Source organism: Salvelinus fontinalis, unplaced genomic scaffold (assembly GCF_029448725.1).
Source record: "Salvelinus fontinalis isolate EN_2023a unplaced genomic scaffold, ASM2944872v1 scaffold_0007, whole genome shotgun sequence".
NCBI lineage: Eukaryota > Metazoa > Chordata > Actinopteri > Salmoniformes > Salmonidae > Salvelinus > Salvelinus fontinalis.
This window is the reverse complement of record NW_026600216.1, coordinates 1,424,000-1,444,592: the sequence shown is the minus strand read 5'-3', so window position 1 is coordinate 1,444,592 and position 20,593 is coordinate 1,424,000. Positions and strand designations below refer to the sequence as shown.

General features: G+C 46.7%; 1 protein-coding gene across 2 annotated transcripts in view; it reads left to right on the top strand.

Annotated features, from left to right (window-relative positions):
- Positions 1-1,442: 1,442 nt before the first annotated feature.
- The window catches only part of LOC129842022 (epidermal growth factor receptor kinase substrate 8-like protein 2), a gene marked incomplete at its 5' end in the record, with an annotated part of 56,491 nt that continues 37,340 nt past the window's right edge, over positions 1,443-20,593 (top strand). For both annotated transcript variants that reach the window (XM_055910397.1, XM_055910396.1), the window contains 3 exon segments: positions 1,443-1,501; positions 6,388-6,549; positions 7,297-7,446. In XM_055910397.1, coding sequence (XP_055766372.1) covers positions 1,443-1,501; positions 6,388-6,549; positions 7,297-7,446 — 371 coding nt within the window.

Genomic DNA, 20,593 nt, shown 5'->3' with positions numbered 1-20,593 from the left:
CTGTTTAGGGCCAAATAGCATTCTAGTTTGCACTGTTTTTCCAATGTGTCAAGTAATCATAGCAGGGGTCATAGCGGGGGTCATAGCGGGGGTCATAGCAGGGGTCATAGCAGGGCTCAGAGCAGGGCTCATAGCAGGGCTCATAGCGGGGGTCATAGCGGGGGTCATAGCGGGGGTCATAGCGGGGGTCATAGCAGGGGTCATAGCAGGGGTCATAGCAGGGGTCAGAGCAGGGGTCAGAGCAGGGGTCATAGCAGGGCTCATAGCAGGGCTCAGAGCAGGGGTCATAGCAGGGGTCATAGCAGGGGTCATAGCAGGGGTCATAGCAGGGGTCAGAGCAGGGGTCAGAGCAGGGGTCAGAGCAGGGCTCATAGCAGGGCTCAGAACAGGGGTCATAGCAGGGGTCATACTGGGCTCATAGCAGGGCTCATAGCAGGGCTCATAGCAGGGGTCAGAGCAGGGCTCATAGCAGGGCTCATACTGGGCTCATAGCAGGGGTCATAGTAGGGCTCATAGCAGGGGTCATAGCAGGGGTCATAGCAGGGCTCATAGCAGGGCTCATACTGGGCTCATAGCAGGGCTCATACTGGGCTCAGAGCAGGGGTCATAGCAGGGCTCATAGCAGGGGTCAGAGCAGGGGTCAGAGCAGGGGTCAGAGCAGGGGTCATAGCAGGGGTCATAGCAGGGCTCATAGCAGGGCTCATAGCAGGGGTTATAGTGGGGCTCATAGCAGGGGTCAGAGCAGGGGCCATAGCAGGGGTCATAGCAGGGGCCATAGCAGGGGTCATAGCAGGGGTCATAGCAGGGGTCATGGCAGGGGTCATAGCAGGGGTCATGGCAGGGGTCATAGCAGGGGTCATAGCAGGGGTCATAGCAGGGGTCATAGCAGGGGTCAGAGCAGGGGTCATAGCAGGGGTCATAGCAGGGGTCATAGCAGGGGTCATAGCAGGGGTCATAGCAGGGGTCAGAGCAGGGGTCAGAGCAGGGGTCATAGCAGGGGTCATACTGGGCTCATAGCAGGGCTCATAGCAGGGCTCATAGCAGGGGTCAGAGCAGGGGTCAGAGCAGGGCTCATACTGGGCTCATAGCAGGGCTCATAGCATGGGTCAGAGCAGGGGTCAGAGCAGGGCTCATAGCAGGGCTCATAGCAGGGGTTATAGTGGGGCTCATAGCAGGGGTCAGAGCAGGGGTCATAGCAGGGGTCAGAGCAGGGGTCAGAGCAGGGGTCAGAGCAGGGGTCAGAGCAGGGGTCAGAGCAGGGCTCATAGCAGGGGTCAGAGCAGGGCTCAGAGCAACATAATATGTGGACCAGAAGTCAGTGATTAACCAGGGCAGGTTACACATACTATGAATATAGCCTTTCTACCACTCAACAGTGGGTGTGTTTGGTTTTTATTAGCAGGCCTGCTCACTCTTAGACCTCTCTGTGTTTTACTTTACAGAGCAACGGAAGAAATACTCCAATGTTATAATGCAGGAGACGTCTCAGTATCATGTGGAGGTAAGACTTGGACCTCTCCTTTTCCTCTCGTTCCTTCTCTCTCTCTCCTAGAATCTCAAATCTGCTCTGTTATCTCTCTCTCTCTCTCTCTCTCCCTCTCTCTCCTCTCTCTCCTCTCTCTCCTCTCTCTCCTCTCTCTCCTCTCTCTCCTCTCTCTCCTCTCTCTCCTCTCTCTCCTCTCTCTCCTCTCTCTCCTCTCTCTCCTCTCTCTCCTCTCTCTCTTTCCCTTTCTCTCTCCTTTATAAACAGGTTGTCAAACCCTAAAATCGTATGTAGTGTCTGTGTATCTTCCACTTAAATGGGGCAGTATGTATTTATAAAAGCTCTAAACTTTACTACCAGTAGGTGTAATGGTCCCTTCCCTAAAACACAAAGGTTGATTGGCCCCTACATGGTTCATATCTGATGGTATACCATTTAATGGCACCGTAATAAGGCAATCAGGCCAGGTGATCACAGAGCGACATTTATCTAATGTGGGCAGAGTACCGAGGTGAGTCAGAGGCACCGTCCACAGTTATAATATCTGAAATTGAACCACTCTCACATTCATAGATTGAGCTATTGTGCACAGTCCATGATATCAAAATAATAGCTGTAACTATATTTTTAAGCTATACAGTGTTTGTAAACAACATTTTACAAACATATTTTGTGTTTTGATGGGGTTAAACCGGGGTGCTATTTTAAACAAATATATGCAGTACCAGTCAAAAGTTTGGACACACCTACTCATTCAAGGGTTTTTCTATATATTTTTTACTATTTTCTACATTGTAGAATAATAGTGATGACATCAAAACTATGAAATAACATATGGAATCATGTAGTAACCAAAAAAGTTTTGAACAAATCAAAATATATTTTATATTTTATATTCTTCAAAGTAGCCACCCTTTGCTTTGATGACAGCTTTGCACACTCTTGGTATTCTCTCAACCAGCTTCAGAAGGTAGTCACCTGGAATGCATTTCAATTAACAGGTGTGCCTTGTTAAAAGTTAATTTGTGAAATTTCTTTCCTTCTTAATGCGTTTGAGCCAATCAGTTGTGTTGTGACAAAGTAAGGGTGGTATACAGAAGATAGCCCTATTTGGTAAACGACCAATTCCATATTATGACAAAAACAGCTCAAATATACAAAGAGAAACAACAGTCCATTAATACTTTAAGACATGAAGGTCAGTCAATTCGGAAAATTCCAAGAACTTTGAAAGGTTCTTCAAGTGCAGTCGCAAAAACCATCAAGCGTTATGATGAAACTGGCTCTCATGAGGACCGCCACAGGAGAGGAAGACCCAGAGTTATCCTCTGCTGCAGAGGATAAATTCATTAGAGTTACCAGCCTCAGATTGCAGCACAAATAAAGTTCAAGTAACAGACACATCTCAACATCAACTGTTCATGGTCAAATTGCTGCAAAGAAACCGCTACTAAAGGACACCAATAACAAGAAGAGACTTGCTTGGGCCAAGAAACACGAGCAATGGACATTAGACCGGTGGAAATCTGTCCTTTGATCTGATGAGTCCAAATTTGAGATTTTTGGTTCCGACCCCCGTGTAGACCCTGCCACATAAGTCCTGTGTCTGAGCCATTGAAATGTGACTCCACTTTGTCTCTATACTGACATTTTGCCTGTTTGATTGCCTTATGGAGGGAATAACTACTCTGTTTGTATTTGGCCATATTCCCAGTCACCTTGTCATGGTTTATTGTGATGGTTCGCGCTTTCAGTTTTGCTCAAATGCTGCCATCTATTCACGGTTTCTGGTTAGGTTTTAATAGTCACAGTGGGTACAACATCTCCTAAACACTTGCTGATGAACTCCGTCACTGTATCCGTTTATTCGTCGATGTCATTCTCAGAGGCTACCCGGAACATATCCCAGTCCACGTGATCAAAACAATCTTGAAGCATGGATTCCGATTGGTCAAACCAGTGTTGAGTTTGAACTTCTGCCTATAGGAAGGGAGAAGAGATGCCTCTCTGGAAGGAGATCCTCGTCCTGAGCTCGTCTACTTTATTATCCAGAGACTGAACATTAGATAGTAATATACTGGTGTGCATGCCTCCTGAGTCAGACTAGAAGTCCACTCCGAATACCGCTTCTCCGCCGGCAGTGTTTTGGAGCAGCCTCTGGAATAAGTTCAATTGCCCTTGGGGGTACGAACGAAGAACACAATTCGGGAAAGTTGTATTCCTGGTCGTAATGCTGGTGAGTTACCGCCGCTCTGAGAACCAAAAGTTATTTCCGGCTGTGTATAATAACACTTTTCTTTTTTCTTTTTTACACAAACTGCATTTTTGGTTAAGGGCTTGTAAGTTAACAATTCACTGTAAGGTCTACACCTGTTGTATTTGGCGCATGTGACAAATGCAATTTGATTTGATTTCACCATGAGGCCAATGGTGACCTTTAAAACAGTTACAGAGTTGAATGGCTGTGATAGAGAACTGAGGATGGATCAACAACATTGTAGTTACTCCGTAACCTAAATGACAGAGTGAAAAGAAGAAAGCCTCAACATAATACAAATATTCTACAACATGCATCCTGTTTGCATCAAGGCACTAAAGTAATACTGCAAAACATGTGGCAAATAAATTCACTTTTTGTCCTGAATACAAAGTGTTATGTTTGGGGCAAATCCAATCCAATATCTTATTTCCATATTTTCAAGCATAGTTGTGGCTGCATCATGTTATGGGCATGCTTGTAATCGTTAAGGACTGGGGAGTTTTTCAGGATAAAAAAGAAACGGAATGGAGATAAGCTCAGGCAAAATTCTATAGGAAAACCTGGTTCAGTCTGCTTTCCACCAGACACTGGGAGAATTCACCTTTCAGCAGGACAATAACCTAAAACACACGGCCAAATCTACACTGGAGTTGCTTTCCAAGAAGACAGTGAATGTTCCGTGTTGGCCGAGTTACAGTTTTGGCTTAAATCTGCTTGCAAAAGCTATGGCAAGACTTGTAAATGGTTGTCGAACAATGATCAAAAAACTATTTGACAGAGCTTGAAGAATTTAGAAAAGAATAATGGGCAAATGTTTCGCAATCCAGGTGTGGAAAGCTCTTAAAGACTTCCCCAAAAAGACTCACAGCTGTAATCACTGTCAAAGGTACTACTACAAAGTATTGACTCAGGGGTGTGAGTACATATGTAGAATAAGATATTTCTGTATTTAATTTTCAATACGTTTGTAAAAATGTCTAAAAACATGTTTTCACTGTCTTTATGGGGTATTGTGTGTAGATGGGTGAGGATTTTTTATTTATTTAAACTGTTTAGAATTCAGGAAGTAACACAACAAAATGTGCATGAAACAGTTTAGGCAACAGGGATGTTGATCCAGGAGGGGGTTGAACATCTCTGCTGTAACCAAGATCCAGGAGGGGGTTGAACGTCTCTGCTGTAACCAAGATTCTTGATCTTGACATCTTGCCACTTAGCAAGTTAGCAAACCAAATGCATAACTGGAGCCCTGAGCTGGATATAACTTATTAACACATCTTAGATGTCTTATAGTTATACTAGCCACCGCGCGCGCGTGCGCACACACACACACACACACACACACACACACACACACACACACACACACACACACACACACACACACACACACACACACACACACACACACACAGTCCATGGTTAAGTTACCACCAGAGGTTCTCTCTCTCACCTCAGCTAGAGGGTTCAGATTGAATGCAGGTATCAAACTCAGGGTTGAGATCACAATGATTTACTATTATATACGTAATATATATATATATATATATATATATATATATATATATACCTACATACCTATATTATATACCAAACATATATACATGTATATACCTATATTATATACCAAACATATATACATGTATATACCTATATTATATACCTAACATATATATATACCTATATTATATACCTAATATATATATATACCTACATACCTATATTATATACCTAACATATATATATATATATACCTATATTCTATACCTAACATATATATATACCTATATTATAAACCTAACATTAAGAGTACAGCTGGAGCTTAGCATTTCTTTATAGACTGACGCTCTTATTCAGAGTGGATTACACTCAACCAAAGTAGGTGCAACAACCCACATCATAATCACTATACATAAAACCCTTCCTCAAAAATAGCTACATGAGTTCTAGTAAGAGCCTAAGTGGTTGTTGATTGGTGAACAACTGGCCTGAATCATCCCTGATGAACATAATGAGTAACTCGGTAGTGTATTGGATAAATTACACTGAGCATCATGGTTACGTCATGCCAATCTGAGACCCAGGAAGACATGTTCCCAGAAGAAGAAGACGACCAATAAGATGATCAGGATTCAGTATTAAATTAACCAGAAGAAGAAGACGACCAATCAGAAGATCCGGATTCAGTTTAAAATAAACCAGAAGATGAAGACGACCAATAAGGTCAGGATTCAGTTTAAAATAAACCAGAAGAATAACACCAAGAGGAAGAAGTTTATCAGTTATCAGAACATGGTTAATTTAAACTGAATCCTGATCTTCTTATTGGTCGTCTTCTTCTTCTGGTTTATTTTAAACTGAATCCTGATCTTCTTATTGGTCGTCTTCTTCTTCTGGTTTATTTTAAACTGAATCCTGATCTTCTTATTGGTCGTCTTCTTCTTCTGGTTTATTTTAAAGTGAATCCCGATCATCTTATTGGTCGTCCTCTTCTTCTGGTTAATTTTAAACCGAATCCTGATCTTCTTATTGGTCGTCTTCTTATTCTGGTTAATTTTAAACTGAATCATGATCTTCTTTTTTATAAAACAGTGACAGTCCTCTATGTTATGAACCCACCCCCCCCCCCCCCTCTCCCCCACAGCACCTGTCCACCTTCATGATGGACAAGACAGAGTCCATTGCTACAGTGGACGATGCCATTAAGAAGCTGGTGCTACTGAACTCTAAAGACAAGATCTGGACCCAGGAGATGCTGCTTCAGGTCAGCGACAAGGCTGTACGGCTACTGGACGTTGATACACAGGTACTTCAACTTCCACAGTCAAAGTCCTGGTACATGTAGATGTACTGAGCGAATAAAAGGGGATTCTGATTCATTGCCAGTGAATTTTATTTAACATTATGTATTCAGGTTATTCTTATTGAGATCTATTTAATAAGACACACCTGTAATAACCTGCTGGTGTAAAATAAAACAGTGTGTTGACTCTAAAGAGAAACCTCTGACGGGAAAGATGTGTATATATAGCGCTGTGATTATGCCCATCCAAGTCTTCAGTCTCTCAGTTTTTTTTTATATTTGTGTGTGTGTGTGTGTGTGTGTGTGTGTGTGTGTGTGTGTGTGTGTGTGTGTGTGTGTGTGTGTGTGTGTGTGTGTGTGTGTGTGTGTGTGTGTGTGTGTGTGTTAGCCATTATGGTGAGATTACTGATGAACTGACACATTTGATATGAAATAATCTCCCCTCCCTCCCTCCCTCCCTCCCTCCCTCCCTCCCTCCCTCCCTCCCTCCCTCCCTCCCTCCCTCCCTCCCTCCCTCCCTCCCTCCTGCCTCCCTCTCTACCTCTCTACCTTTCTCTCCTCCCTCCCTCCCTCCCTCCCTCCCTCCCTCCCTCCCTCCCTCCCTCCCTCCTACCTCCCTCCCCCCTCCCTCCCTCCTCCCTCCCTCCCTCCCTCCCTCCCTCCCTCCCTCCCTCCCTCCCTCCCTCCTGCCTCCCTCTCTACCTCTCTACCTTTCTCTCCTCCCTCCCTCCCTCCCTCCCTCCATCACAGGAAGAGTTGGAGAACTTCCCCCTGCCTACGATCCACCACTGTCAGACAGTGTTGAATCAGACCAGGTATCCATCTGTCCTTCTGCTGGTGTGTCAAGACACCGAACAGCACAGACCTGACATACACTTCTTCTACTGTGACGAGGTCGAGGTGGGTCACTTCTATCTACGTAATCACCCCAAGTAGTGCACTATATAGGGAATGTACCCTGATTAATAGCAGGTCACTATATAGGGAATGGACCCTAGCAGGTCACTATATAGGGAATGGACCCTAGCAGGTCACTATATAGGGAATGGACCCTAGCAGGTCACTATATAGGGAATGGACCCTAGCAGGTCACTATATAGGGAATGGACCCTAGCAGGTCACTATATAGGGAATGGACCCTGGTTAATAGCAGGTCACTATATAGGGAATGAACCCTAGCAGGTCACTATATAGGGAATGGACCCTAGCAGGTCACTATATAGGGAATGGACCCTAGCAGGTCACTATATAGGGAATGGACCCTAGCAGGTCACTATATAGGGAATGGACCCTAGCAGGTCACTATATAGGGAATGGACCCTAGCAGGTCACTATATAGGGAATGGACCCTAGCAGGTCACTATATAGGGAATGGACCCTAGCAGGTCACTATATAGGGAATGGACCCTAGCAGGTCACTATATAGGGAATGGACCCTAGCAGGTCACTATATAGGGAATGGACCCTAGCAGGTCACTATATAGGGAATGGACCCTGGTTAGTAGCAGGTCACTATATAGGGAATGGACCCTAGCAGGTCACTATATAGGGAATGGACCCTAGCAGGTCACTATATAGGGAATGGACCCTAGCAGGTCACTATATAGGGAATGGACCCTGGTTAATAGCAGGTCACTATATAGGGAATGAACCCTGGTTAATAGCAGGTCACTATATAGGGAATGGACCCTAGCAGGTCACTATATAGGGAATGGACCCTAGCAGGTCACTATATAGGGAATGGACCCTAGCAGGTCACTATATAGGGAATGGACCCTAGCAGGTCACTATATAGGGAATGGACCCTAGCAGGTCACTATATAGGGAATGGACCCTAGCAGGTCACTATATAGGGAATGGACCCTGGTTAGTAGCAGGTCACTATATAGGGAATGGACCCTAGCAGGTCACTATATAGGGAATGGACCCTAGCAGGTCACTATATAGGGAATGGACCCTAGCAGGTCACTATATAGGGAATGGACCCTGGCAGGTCACTATATAGGGAATGGACCCTGGTTAATAGCAGGTCACTATATAGGGAATGGACCCTAGCAGGTCACTATATAGGGAATGGACCCTAGCAGGTCACTATATAGGGAATGGACCCTAGCAGGTCACTATATAGGGAATGGACCCTAGCAGGTCACTATATAGGGAATGGACCCTAGCAGGTCACTATATAGGGAATGGACCCTAGCAGGTCACTATATAGGGAATGGACCCTAGCAGGTCACTATATAGGGAATGGACCCTAGCAGGTCACTATATAGGGAATGGACCCTAGCAGGTCACTATATAGGGAATGGACCCTAGCAGGTCACTATATAGGGAATGGACCCTAGCAGGTCACTATATAGGGAATGGACCCTAGCAGGTCACTATATAGGGAATGGACCCTAGCAGGTCACTATATAGGGAATGGACCCTAGCAGGTCACTATATAGGGAATGGACCCTAGCAGGTCACTATATAGGGAATGGACCCTAGCAGGTCACTATATAGGGAATGGACCCTAGCAGGTCACTATATAGGGAATGGACCCTAGCAGGTCACTATATAGGGAATGGACCCTGGTTAGTAGCAGGTCACTATATAGGGAATGGACCCTAGCAGGTCACTATATAGGGAATGGACCCTAGCAGGTCACTATATAGGGAATGGACCCTAGCAGGTCACTATATAGGGAATGGACCCTAGCAGGTCACTATATAGGGAATGGACCCTGGTTAGTAGCAGGTCACTATATAGGGAATGGACCCTAGCAGGTCACTATATAGGGAATGGACCCTAGCAGGTCACTATATAGGGAATGGACCCTAGCAGGTCACTATATAGGGAATGGACCCTAGCAGGTCACTATATAGGGAATGGACCCTAGCAGGTCACTATATAGGGAATGGACCCTGGTTAATAGCAGGTCACTATATAGGGAATGGACCCTAGCAGGTCACTATATAGGGAATGGACCCTAGCAGGTCACTATATAGGGAATGGACCCTACCAGGTCACTATATAGGGAATGGACCCTAGCAGGCCACTATATAGGGAATGGACCCTAGCAGGTCACTATATAGGGAATGGACCCTAGTTAATAGCAGGTCACTATATAGGGAATGGACCCTAGCAGGTCACTATATAGGGAATGGACCCTAGCAGGTCACTATATAGGGAATGGACCCTAGCAGGTCACTATATAGGGAATGGACCCTGGTTAATAGCAGGTCACTATATAGGGAATGGACCCTAGCAGGTCACTATATAGGGAATGGACCCTAGCAGGTCACTATATAGGGAATGGACCCTAGCAGGTCACTATATAGGGAATGGACCCTAGCAGGTCACTATATAGGGAATGGACCCTAGCAGGTCACTATATAGGGAATGGACCCTAGCAGGTCACTATATAGGGAATGGACCCTAGCAGGTCACTATATAGGGAATGGACCCTAGCAGGTCACTATATAGGGAATGGACCCTGGTTAATAGCAGGTCACTATATAGGGAATGGACCCTAGTTAATAGCAGGTCACTATATAGGGAATGGACCCTAGCAGGTCACTATATAGGGAATGAACCCTAGCAGGTCACTATATAGGGAATGGACCCTAGCAGGTCACTATATAGGGAATGGACCCTAGCAGGTCACTATATAGGGAATGGACCCTAGCAGGTCACTATATAGGGAATGGACCCTAGCAGGTCACTATATAGGGAATGGACCCTAGCAGGTCACTATATAGGGAATGGACCCTGGTTAATAGCAGGTCACTATATAGGGAATGGACCCTAGCAGGTCACTATATAGGGAATGGACCCTGGCAGGTCACTATATAGGGAATGGACCCTGGTTAATAGCAGGTCACTATATAGGGAATAGGGGGCCTTTTGGGATCCTGACAATGTCATGTTAACCATCTGTCAAAACAAATTAAATCAAGCTTTATTTATACAGTACATTTCAGACATGGATGCAACGCAATGTGCTTCCCAGGTAAAAACATAGATAAACAAATAAAGATAAAACCATTAAAATTAGGCACACAACAAACTAAAGATTAACAACAATAACTGAAGGATTAAAAACACCCTGAGGAAAAGCAAAACTAAAAATGTGTGTTTTAATATCTCTTTTCAATATGTCCATAGTTTCGTCCCCCCTCAGGTTCTCTGGCAGGCTATTCCAGAGGCTGGGGGCATAATAACTAAAGGCTGTCTCTCCATGCCTCTTGGTCCTGGGCTTTGGGATAGTTATAAGGCTGTCTCTCCATGCCTCTTGGTCCTAGGCTTTGGGATAGTTATAAGGCTGTCTCTCCATGCCTCTTGGTCCTAGGCTTTGGGATAGTTATAAGGCTGTCTCTCCATGCCTCTTGGTCCTGGGCTTTGGGATAGTTATAAGGCTGTCTCTCCATGCCTCTTGGTCCTAGGCTTTGGGCTAGTTATAAGGCTGTCTCTCCATGCCTCTTGGTCCCTAGGCTTTGGGCTAGTTATAAGGCTGTCTCTCCATGCCTCTTGGTCCTGGGCTTTGGGATAGTTATAAGGCTGTCTCTCCATGCCTCCGGGTCCTTGGCTTTGGGATAGTTATAAGGCTGTCTCTCCATGCCTCTTGGTCCCGGGCTTTGGGATAGTTATAAGGCTGTCTCTCCAGGCCTCTTGGTCCTAGGCTTTGGGATAGTTAAAAGGCTGTCTCTCCATGCCTCTTGGTCCTAGGCTTTGGGATAGTTATAAGGCTGTATCTCCATTCCTCTTGGTCCTAGGCTTTGGGATAGTTATAGGGCTGTCTCTCCATGCCTTTTGGTCCCTAGGCTTTGGGAAAGTTAAAAGGCTGTCTCTCCATGTCTCTTGGTCCTAGGCTTTGGGATAGTTAGAAGGCTGTCTCTCCATGCCTCTTGGTCCTAGGCTTTGGGATAGTTAAAAGGCAGTCTCTCCATGCCTCTTGGTCCTAGGCTTTGGGCTAGTTATAAGGCTGTCTCTCCATGCCTCTTGGTCCCTAGGCTTTGGGCTAGTTATAAGGCTGTCTCTCCATGCCTCTTGGTCCTGGGCTTTGGGATAGTTATAAGGCTGTCTCTCCATGCCTCCGGGTCCTTGGCTTTGGGATAGTTATAAGGCTGTCTCTCCATGCCTCTTGGTCCCGGGCTTTGGGATAGTTATAAGGCTGTCTCTCCAGGCCTCTTGGTCCTAGGCTTTGGGATAGTTATAAGGCTGTCTCTCCATGACTCTTGGTCCTAGGCTTTGGGATAGTTATAAGGCTGTCTCTCCATGCCTCCTGGTCCCTAGGCTTTGGGATAGTTATAAGGCTGCCTCTCCATGCCTCTTGGTCCTAGGCTTTGGGATAGTTATAAGGCTGTCTCTCCATGCCTCTTGGTCCTAGGCTTTGGGATAGTTATAAGGCTGTCTCTCCATGCCTCCTGGTCCTAGGCTTTGGGATAGTTAAAAGGCTCTCTCTCCATGCCTCTTGGTCCTGGGCTTTGGGATAGTTAAAAGGCTGTCTGTCCATGCCTCTTGGTACTGGGCTTTGGGCTAGTTATAAGGCTGTCTCTCCATGCCTCTTGGTCCTGGGCTTTGGGATAGTTAGAAGGCTGTCTCTCCATGCCTCTTGGTCCTAGGCTTTGGGATAGTTAAAAGGCTTTCTCTCCATGCCTCTTGGTCCTAGGCTTTGGGATAGTTATAAGGCTGTCTCTCCATGCCTCTTGGTCCTAGGCTTTGGGATAGTTATAAGGCTGTCTCTCCATGCCTCTTGGTCCTAGGCTTTGGGATAGTTATAAGGCTGTCTCTCCATGCCTCTTGGTCCTAGGCTTTGGGATAGTTATAAGGCTGTCTCTCCATGCCTCTTGGTCCTGGGCTTTGGGATAGTTATAAGGCTGCCTGTCCATGCCTCTTGGTCCTAGGCTTTGGGATAGTTAGAAGGCTGTCTCTCCATGCCTCTTGGTCCTAGGCTTTGGGATAGTTAAAAGGCTTTCTCTCCATGCCTCTTGGTCCTGGGCTTTGGGATAGTTAAAAGGCTGTCTCTCCATGCCTCTTGGTCCTAGGCTTTGGGCTAGTTATAAGGCTGTCTCTCCATGCCTCTTGGTCCCTAGGCTTTGGGCTAGTTATAAGGCTGTCTCTCCATGCCTCTTGGTCCTGGGCTTTGGGATAGTTATAAGGCTGTCTCTCCATGCCTCCGGGTCCTTGGCTTTGGGATAGTTATAAGGCTGTCTCTCCATGCCTCTTGGTCCCGGGCTTTGGGATAGTTATAAGGCTGTCTCTCCAGGCCTCTTGGTCCTAGGCTTTGGGATAGTTAAAAGGCTGTCTCTCCATGCCTCTTGGTCCTAGGCTTTGGGATAGTTATAAGGCTGTATCTCCATTCCTCTTGGTCCTAGGCTTTGGGATAGTTATAGGGCTGTCTCTCCATGCCTCTTGGTCCCTAGGCTTTGGGAAAGTTAAAAGGCTGTCTCTCCATGTCTCTTGGTCCTAGGCTTTGGGATAGTTAGAAGGCTGTCTCTCCATGCCTCTTGGTCCTAGGCTTTGGGATAGTTAAAAGGCTGTCTCTCCATGCCTCTTGGTCCTAGGCTTTGGGCTAGTTATAAGGCTGTCTCTCCATGCCTCTTGGTCCCTAGGCTTTGGGCTAGTTATAAGGCTGTCTCTCCATGTCTCTTGGTCCTAGGCTTTGGGATAGTTAGAAGGCTGTCTCTCCATGCCTCTTGGTCCTAGGCTTTGGGATAGTTAAAAGGCTGTCTCTCCATGCCTCTTGGTCCTAGGCTTTGGGCTAGTTATAAGGCTGTCTCTCCATGCCTCTTGGTCCCTAGGCTTTGGGCTAGTTATAAGGCTGTCTCTCCATGCCTCTTGGTCCTGGGCTTTGGGATAGTTATAAGGCTGTCTCTCCATGCCTCCGGGTCCTTGGCTTTGGGATAGTTATAAGGCTGTCTCTCCATGCCTCTTGGTCCCGGGCTTTGGGATAGTTATAAGGCTGTCTCTCCAGGCCTCTTGGTCCTAGGCTTTGGGATAGTTATAAGGCTGTCTCTCCATGACTCTTGGTCCTAGGCTTTGGGATAGTTATAAGGCTGTCTCTCCATGCCTCCTGGTCCCTAGGCTTTGGGATAGTTATAAGGCTGCCTCTCCATGCCTCTTGGTCCTAGGCTTTGGGATAGTTATAAGGCTGTCTCTCCATGCCTCTTGGTCCTAGGCTTTGGGATAGTTATAAGGCTGTCTCTCCATGCCTCCTGGTCCTAGGCTTTGGGATAGTTAAAAGGCTCTCTCTCCATGCCTCTTGGTCCTGGGCTTTGGGATAGTTAAAAGGCTGTCTGTCCATGCCTCTTGGTACTGGGCTTTGGGCTAGTTATAAGGCTGTCTCTCCATGCCTCTTGGTCCTGGGCTTTGGGATAGTTAGAAGGCTGTCTCTCCATGCCTCTTGGTCCTAGGCTTTGGGATAGTTAAAAGGCTTTCTCTCCATGCCTCTTGGTCCTAGGCTTTGGGATAGTTATAAGGCTGTCTCTCCATGCCTCTTGGTCCTAGGCTTTGGGATAGTTATAAGGCTGTCTCTCCATGCCTCTTGGTCCTAGGCTTTGGGATAGTTATAAGGCTGTCTCTCCATGCCTCTTGGTCCTAGGCTTTGGGATAGTTATAAGGCTGTCTCTCCATGCCTCTTGGTCCTGGGCTTTGGGATAGTTATAAGGCTGCCTGTCCATGCCTCTTGGTCCTAGGCTTTGGGATAGTTAGAAGGCTGTCTCTCCATGCCTCTTGGTCCTAGGCTTTGGGATAGTTAAAAGGCTTTCTCTCCATGCCTCTTGGTCCTGGGCTTTGGGATAGTTAAAAGGCTGTCTCTCCATGCCTCTTGGTCCTAGGCTTTGGGCTAGTTATAAGGCTGTCTCTCCATGCCTCTTGGTCCCTAGGCTTTGGGCTAGTTATAAGGCTGTCTCTCCATGCCTCTTGGTCCTGGGCTTTGGGATAGTTATAAGGCTGTCTCTCCATGCCTCCGGGTCCTTGGCTTTGGGATAGTTATAAGGCTGTCTCTCCATGCCTCTTGGTCCCGGGCTTTGGGATAGTTATAAGGCTGTCTCTCCAGGCCTCTTGGTCCTAGGCTTTGGGATAGTTAAAAGGCTGTCTCTCCATGCCTCTTGGTCCTAGGCTTTGGGATAGTTATAAGGCTGTCTCTCCAGGCCTCTTGGTCCTAGGCTTTGGGATAGTTATAAGGCTGTCTCTCCATGACTCTTGGTCCCTAGGCTTTGGGAAAGTTAAAAGGCTGTCTCTCCATGTCTCTTGGTCCTAGGCTTTGGGATAGTTAGAAGGCTGTCTCTCCATGCCTCTTGGTCCTAGGCTTTGGGATAGTTAAAAGGCTGTCTCTCCATGCCTCTTGGTCCTAGGCTTTGGGCTAGTTATAAGGCTGTCTCTCCATGCCTCTTGGTCCCTAGGCTTTGGGCTAGTTATAAGGCTGTCTCTCCATGCCTCTTGGTCCTGGGCTTTGGGATAGTTATAAGGCTGTCTCTCCATGCCTCCGGGTCCTTGGCTTTGGGATAGTTATAAGGCTGTCTCTCCATGCCTCTTGGTCCCGGGCTTTGGGATAGTTATAAGGCTGTCTCTCCAGGCCTCTTGGTCCTAGGCTTTGGGATAGTTAAAAGGCTGTCTCTCCATGCCTCTTGGTCCTAGGCTTTGGGATAGTTATAAGGCTGTATCTCCATTCCTCTTGGTCCTAGGCTTTGGGATAGTTATAGGGCTGTCTCTCCATGCCTCTTGGTCCCTAGGCTTTGGGAAAGTTAAAAGGCTGTCTCTCCATGTCTCTTGGTCCTAGGCTTTGGGATAGTTAGAAGGCTGTCTCTCCATGCCTCTTGGTCCTAGGCTTTGGGATAGTTATAAGACTGCTTCTCCATGCCTCTTGGTCCTGGGCTTTGGGATAGTTAAAAGGCTGTCTCTCCATGCCTCTTGGTCCTAGGCTTTGGGATAGTTAAAAGGCTGTCTCTCCATGTCTCCTGGTCCTGGGCTTTGGGATAGTTATAAGGCTGTCTCTCCATACCTCTTGGTCCTGGGCTTTGGGATAGTTATAAGGCTGTCTCTCCATGCCTCTTGGTCCTAGGCTTTGGGATAGTTAAAAGGCTGTCTCTCCATGCCTCTTGGTCCTAGGCTTTGGGATAGTTAAAAGGCTGTCTCTCCATGTCTCTTGGTCCTAGTCTTTGGGATAGTTATAAGGCTGTCTCTCCATGCCTCTTGGTCCTAGGCTTTGGGATAGTTATAAGGCTGCCTCTCCATGCCTCTTGGTCCTAGGCTTTGGGATAGTTATAAGGCTGTCTCTCCATGCCTCCTGGTCCCTAGGCTTTGGGATAGTTATAAGGCTGCCTCTCCATGCCTCTTGGTCCTAGGCTTTGGGATAGTTATAAGGCTGTCTCTCCATGCCTTTTTGGTCCTAGGCTTTGGGGTAGTTATAAGGCTGTCTCTCCATGCCTCTTGGTCCTGGGCTTTGGGATAGTTAAAAGGCTGTCTGTCCATGCCTCTTGGTACTGGGCTTTGGGCTAGTTATAAGGCTGTCTCTCCATGCCTCTTGGTCCTGGGCTTTGGGATAGTTAGAAGGCTGTCTCTCCATGCCTCTTGGTCCTAGGCTTTGGGATAGTTAAAAGGCTTTCTCTCCATGCCTCTTGGTCCTATGCTTTGGGATAGTTATAAGGCTGTCTCTCCATGCCTCTTGGTCCTAGGCTTTGGGATAGTTATAAGGCTGTCTCTCCATGCCTCTTGGTCCTAGGCTTTGGGATAGTTATAAGGCTGTCTCTCCATGCCTCTTGGTCCTAGGCTTTGGGATAGTTATAAGGCTGTCTCTCCATGCCTCTTGGTCCTGGGCTTTGGGATAGTTATAAGGCTGCCTGTCCATGCCTCTTGGTCCTAGGCTTTGGGATAGTTAGAAGGCTGTCTCTCCATGCCTCTTGGTCCTAGGCTTTGGGATAGTTAAAAGGCTTTCTCTCCATGCCTCTTGGTCCTGGGCTTTGGGATAGTTAAAAGGCTGTCTCTCCATGCCTCTTGGTCCTAGGCTTTGGGCTAGTTATAAGGCTGTCTCTCCATGCCTCTTGGTCCCTAGGCTTTGGGCTAGTTATAAGGCTGTCTCTCCATGCCTCTTGGTCCTGGGCTTTGGGATAGTTATAAGGCTGTCTCTCCATGCCTCCGGGTCCTTGGCTTTGGGATAGTTAAAAGGCTGTCTCTCCATGCCTCTTGGTCCCGGGCTTTGGGATAGTTATAAGGCTGTCTCTCCAGGCCTCTTGGTCCTAGGCTTTGGGATAGTTAAAAGGCTGTCTCTCCATGCCTCTTGGTCCTAGGCTTTGGGATAGTTATGAGGATGTATCTCCATTCCTCTTGGTCCTAGGCTTTGGGATAGTTATAGGGCTGTCTCTCCATGCCTCTTGGTCCCTAGGCTTTGGGAAAGTTAAAAGGCTGTCTCTCCATGTCTCTTGGTCCTAGGCTTTGGGATAGTTAGAAGGCTGTCTCTCCATGCCTCTTGGTCCTAGGCTTTGGGATAGTTAAAAGGCTGTCTCTCCATGCCTCTTGGTCCTAGGCTTTGGGCTAGTTATAAGGCTGTCTCTCCATGCCTCTTGGTCCCTAGGCTTTGGGCTAGTTATAAGGCTGTCTCTCCATGCCTCTTGGTCCTGGGCTTTGGGATAGTTATAAGGCTGTCTCTCCATGCCTCCGGGTCCTTGGCTTTGGGATAGTTATAAGGCTGTCTCTCCATGCCTCTTGGTCCCGGGCTTTGGGATAGTTATAAGGCTGTCTCTCCAGGCCTCTTGGTCCTAGGCTTTGGGATAGTTAAAAGGCTGTCTCTCCATGCCTCTTGGTCCTAGGCTTTGGGATAGTTATAAGGCTGTATCTCCATTCCTCTTGGTCCTAGGCTTTGGGATAGTTATAGGGCTGTCTCTCCATGCCTCTTGGTCCCTAGGCTTTGGGAAAGTTAAAAGGCTGTCTCTCCATGTCTCTTGGTCCTAGGCTTTGGGATAGTTAGAAGGCTGTCTCTCCATGCCTCTTGGTCCTAGGCTTTGGGATAGTTATAAGACTGCTTCTCCATGCCTCTTGGTCCTGGGCTTTGGGATAGTTAAAAGGCTGTCTCTCCATGCCTCTTGGTCCTAGGCTTTGGGATAGTTAAAAGGCTGTCTCTCCATGTCTCCTGGTCCTGGGCTTTGGGATAGTTATAAGGCTGTCTCTCCATACCTCTTGGTCCTGGGCTTTGGGATAGTTATAAGGCTGTCTCTCCATGCCTCTTGGTCCTAGGCTTTGGGATAGTTAAAAGGCTGTCTCTCCATGCCTCTTGGTCCTAGGCTTTGGGATAGTTAAAAGGCTGTCTCTCCATGTCTCTTGGTCCTAGTCTTTGGGATAGTTATAAGGCTGTCTCTCCATGCCTCTTGGTCCTAGGCTTTGGGATAGTTATAAGGCTGCCTCTCCATGCCTCTTGGTCCTAGGCTTTGGGATAGTTATAAGGCTGTCTCTCCATGCCTCCTGGTCCCTAGGCTTTGGGATAGTTATAAGGCTGCCTCTCCATGCCTCTTGGTCCTAGGCTTTGGGATAGTTATAAGGCTGTCTCTCCATGCCTTTTTGGTCCTAGGCTTTGGGGTAGTTATAAGGCTGTCTCTCCATGCCTCCTGGTCCTAGGCTTTGGGATAGTTAAAAGGCTCTCTCTCCATGCCTCTTGGTCCTGGGCTTTGGGATAGTTAAAAGGCTGTCTGTCCATGCCTCTTGGTACTGGGCTTTGGGCTAGTTATAAGGCTGTCTCTCCATGCCTCTTGGTCCTGGGCTTTGGGATAGTTAGAAGGCTGTCTCTCCATGCCTCTTGGTCCTAGGCTTTGGGATAGTTAAAAGGCTTTCTCTCCATGCCTCTTGGTCCTGGGCTTTGGGATAGTTAAAAGGCTGTCTCTCCATGCCTCTTGGTCCTAGGCTTTGGGCTAGTTATAAGGCTGTCTCTCCATGCCTCTTGGTCCCTAGGCTTTGGGCTAGTTATAAGGCTGTCTCTCCATGCCTCTTGGTCCTGGGCTTTGGGATAGTTATAAGGCTGTCTCTCCATGCCTCTTGGTCCTGGGCTTTGGGATAGTTAAAAAGCTGTCTCTCCATGTCTCTTGGTCCTAGGCTTTGGGATAGTTAAAAGGCTGTCTCTCCATGCCTCTTGGTCCTAGGCTTTGGGATAGTTAAAAGGCTGTCTCTCCATGCCTCTTGGTCCTAGGCTTTGGGATAGTTAAAAGGCTGTCTCTCCATGCCTCTTGGTCCTGGGCTTTGGGATAGTTAAAAGGCTGTCTCTCCATGCCTCTTGGTCCTGGGCTTTGGGATAGTTAAAAGGCTGTCTCTCCATGCCTCTTGGTCCTAGGCTTTGGGATAGTTAAAAGGCCAGAGGACCTGAGGGACCTAATGGGTACATAACTTAAAGCATGTCTGATTTAAAGTTCAATAGAATAATCTTAAAATGTATTCTACAACTCACAGACAGCCAGTGCAGAAACCTTAAAACCGGTGTAATGTGTTCTCCGTCTGGTCTGGGTCAGTAACCTGCAGTATTCTGTATGTTTTACAGTACAGAGACCTTAAAACCGGTGTAATGTGTTCTCCGTCTGGTCTGGGTCAGTACCCTGCAGTATTCTGTATGTTTTACAGTACAGAGACCTTAAAACCGGTGTAATGTGTTCTCTGTCTGGTCTGGGTCAGTACCCTTCAGCATTCTGTATGTTTTACAGTTGACCAATGGCTTTCTTGGGTAGACCAGACAGGAGAGCATTACAGTAGACAAGCCTTCTTGTAATAAAAGCATGGATGAGTCTCTCTGTATCAGCCTGAGAGAGAAACGGCCACACCTTGGTAATGTTCCTCAGGTGGTAAAAAGCTATCTTGGTCACATTCCTAATGTGGGATTAGAAATTAAGTTCAGAATCTAAAATGTCACCTAGGTTTTTATCTTTATTGCCTGTGAATTAAAATGTGCAGTCAGATTCTCTCTCTGTGCTTTTGGTTCCAACAATTAATGCTTCGGTCTTGTCTTGATTTAGCTAGTTGTGCGCCATACAACTCTTTAAATCACTTATAAAGTCTAATAATTTATCTGTGGAGCTGAAATCCTCTGGTGACACAGAAATGTAAAGTTGTGTATCGTCTGCATAGCAGTGGAAATCAATGTTGTGCTTTCTGATAACGCTGCCAAGGGGTTAACGTATACACCGAGTGCACAAAACATTATAAACACCTGCTCTTTCCATGACAGAGACTGACCAGGTGAAAGCTATGATCCCTTATTAATGTCCCCTGTGAAATCCACTTTAATCAGTGTAGATGAAGGGGAGGAGACGGGTTAAAGAAGGATTTTTAAGTCTTGAGACGTGGATAGTGTGTGTGCCATTCAGAGGGTGAATGGGCAAGACAATATATTTCAGTGTCTTTGAACGGGGGTATGGTAGTAATCAAATGTATTTATATAGCCCTTCTTACATCAGCTGATATCTCAAAATGGTCGAGAAGAGATTAATAGTGATTAATTTAGTAAAATGAGCCCGTCTGGCATTTCTAATGACCTTGTTTTATATGCCAAGTTGCTCTCTCAAAATATCATAATGGACTTTCTCTTGATTAGTTTCTTCACTCATCCAAGGGGCTGTCCGTTTGCTATGTCATCAATAGTTGCCCTTTATTTGCTAAATAATCAGACATACCATCTTGAATTACCAGTGACCTTCTTTTTCTTGAAGTCATTTTTTGACAAATCATGATTTGGTGACACTTTTGGCAGGGATTGTTCCCAGAAAAATTTGTTGTGGTTCTGTAGTCCTATACAATTGTTATTCAGCACTGACCATGCCCTCTGTAACCGTACACACACCCCCTACAGGCAAAGATGCTCCATGCAGACATCGACAGTGCCCTGGGTGACAACACATGTTTATACTGACTAAGCTCTGTGTCTCTCTGTCTCTCTCTGTCTCTCTCTGTCTCTCTGTCTCTCTCTGTCTCTCTCTGTCTCTCTGTCTCTGTCTCTCTCTGTCTCTCTGTCTCTCTGTCTCTCTGTCTCTCTGTCTCTCTGTCTCTCTGTCTCTCTGTCTCTCTGTCTCTCTGTCTCTCTGTCTCTCTGTCT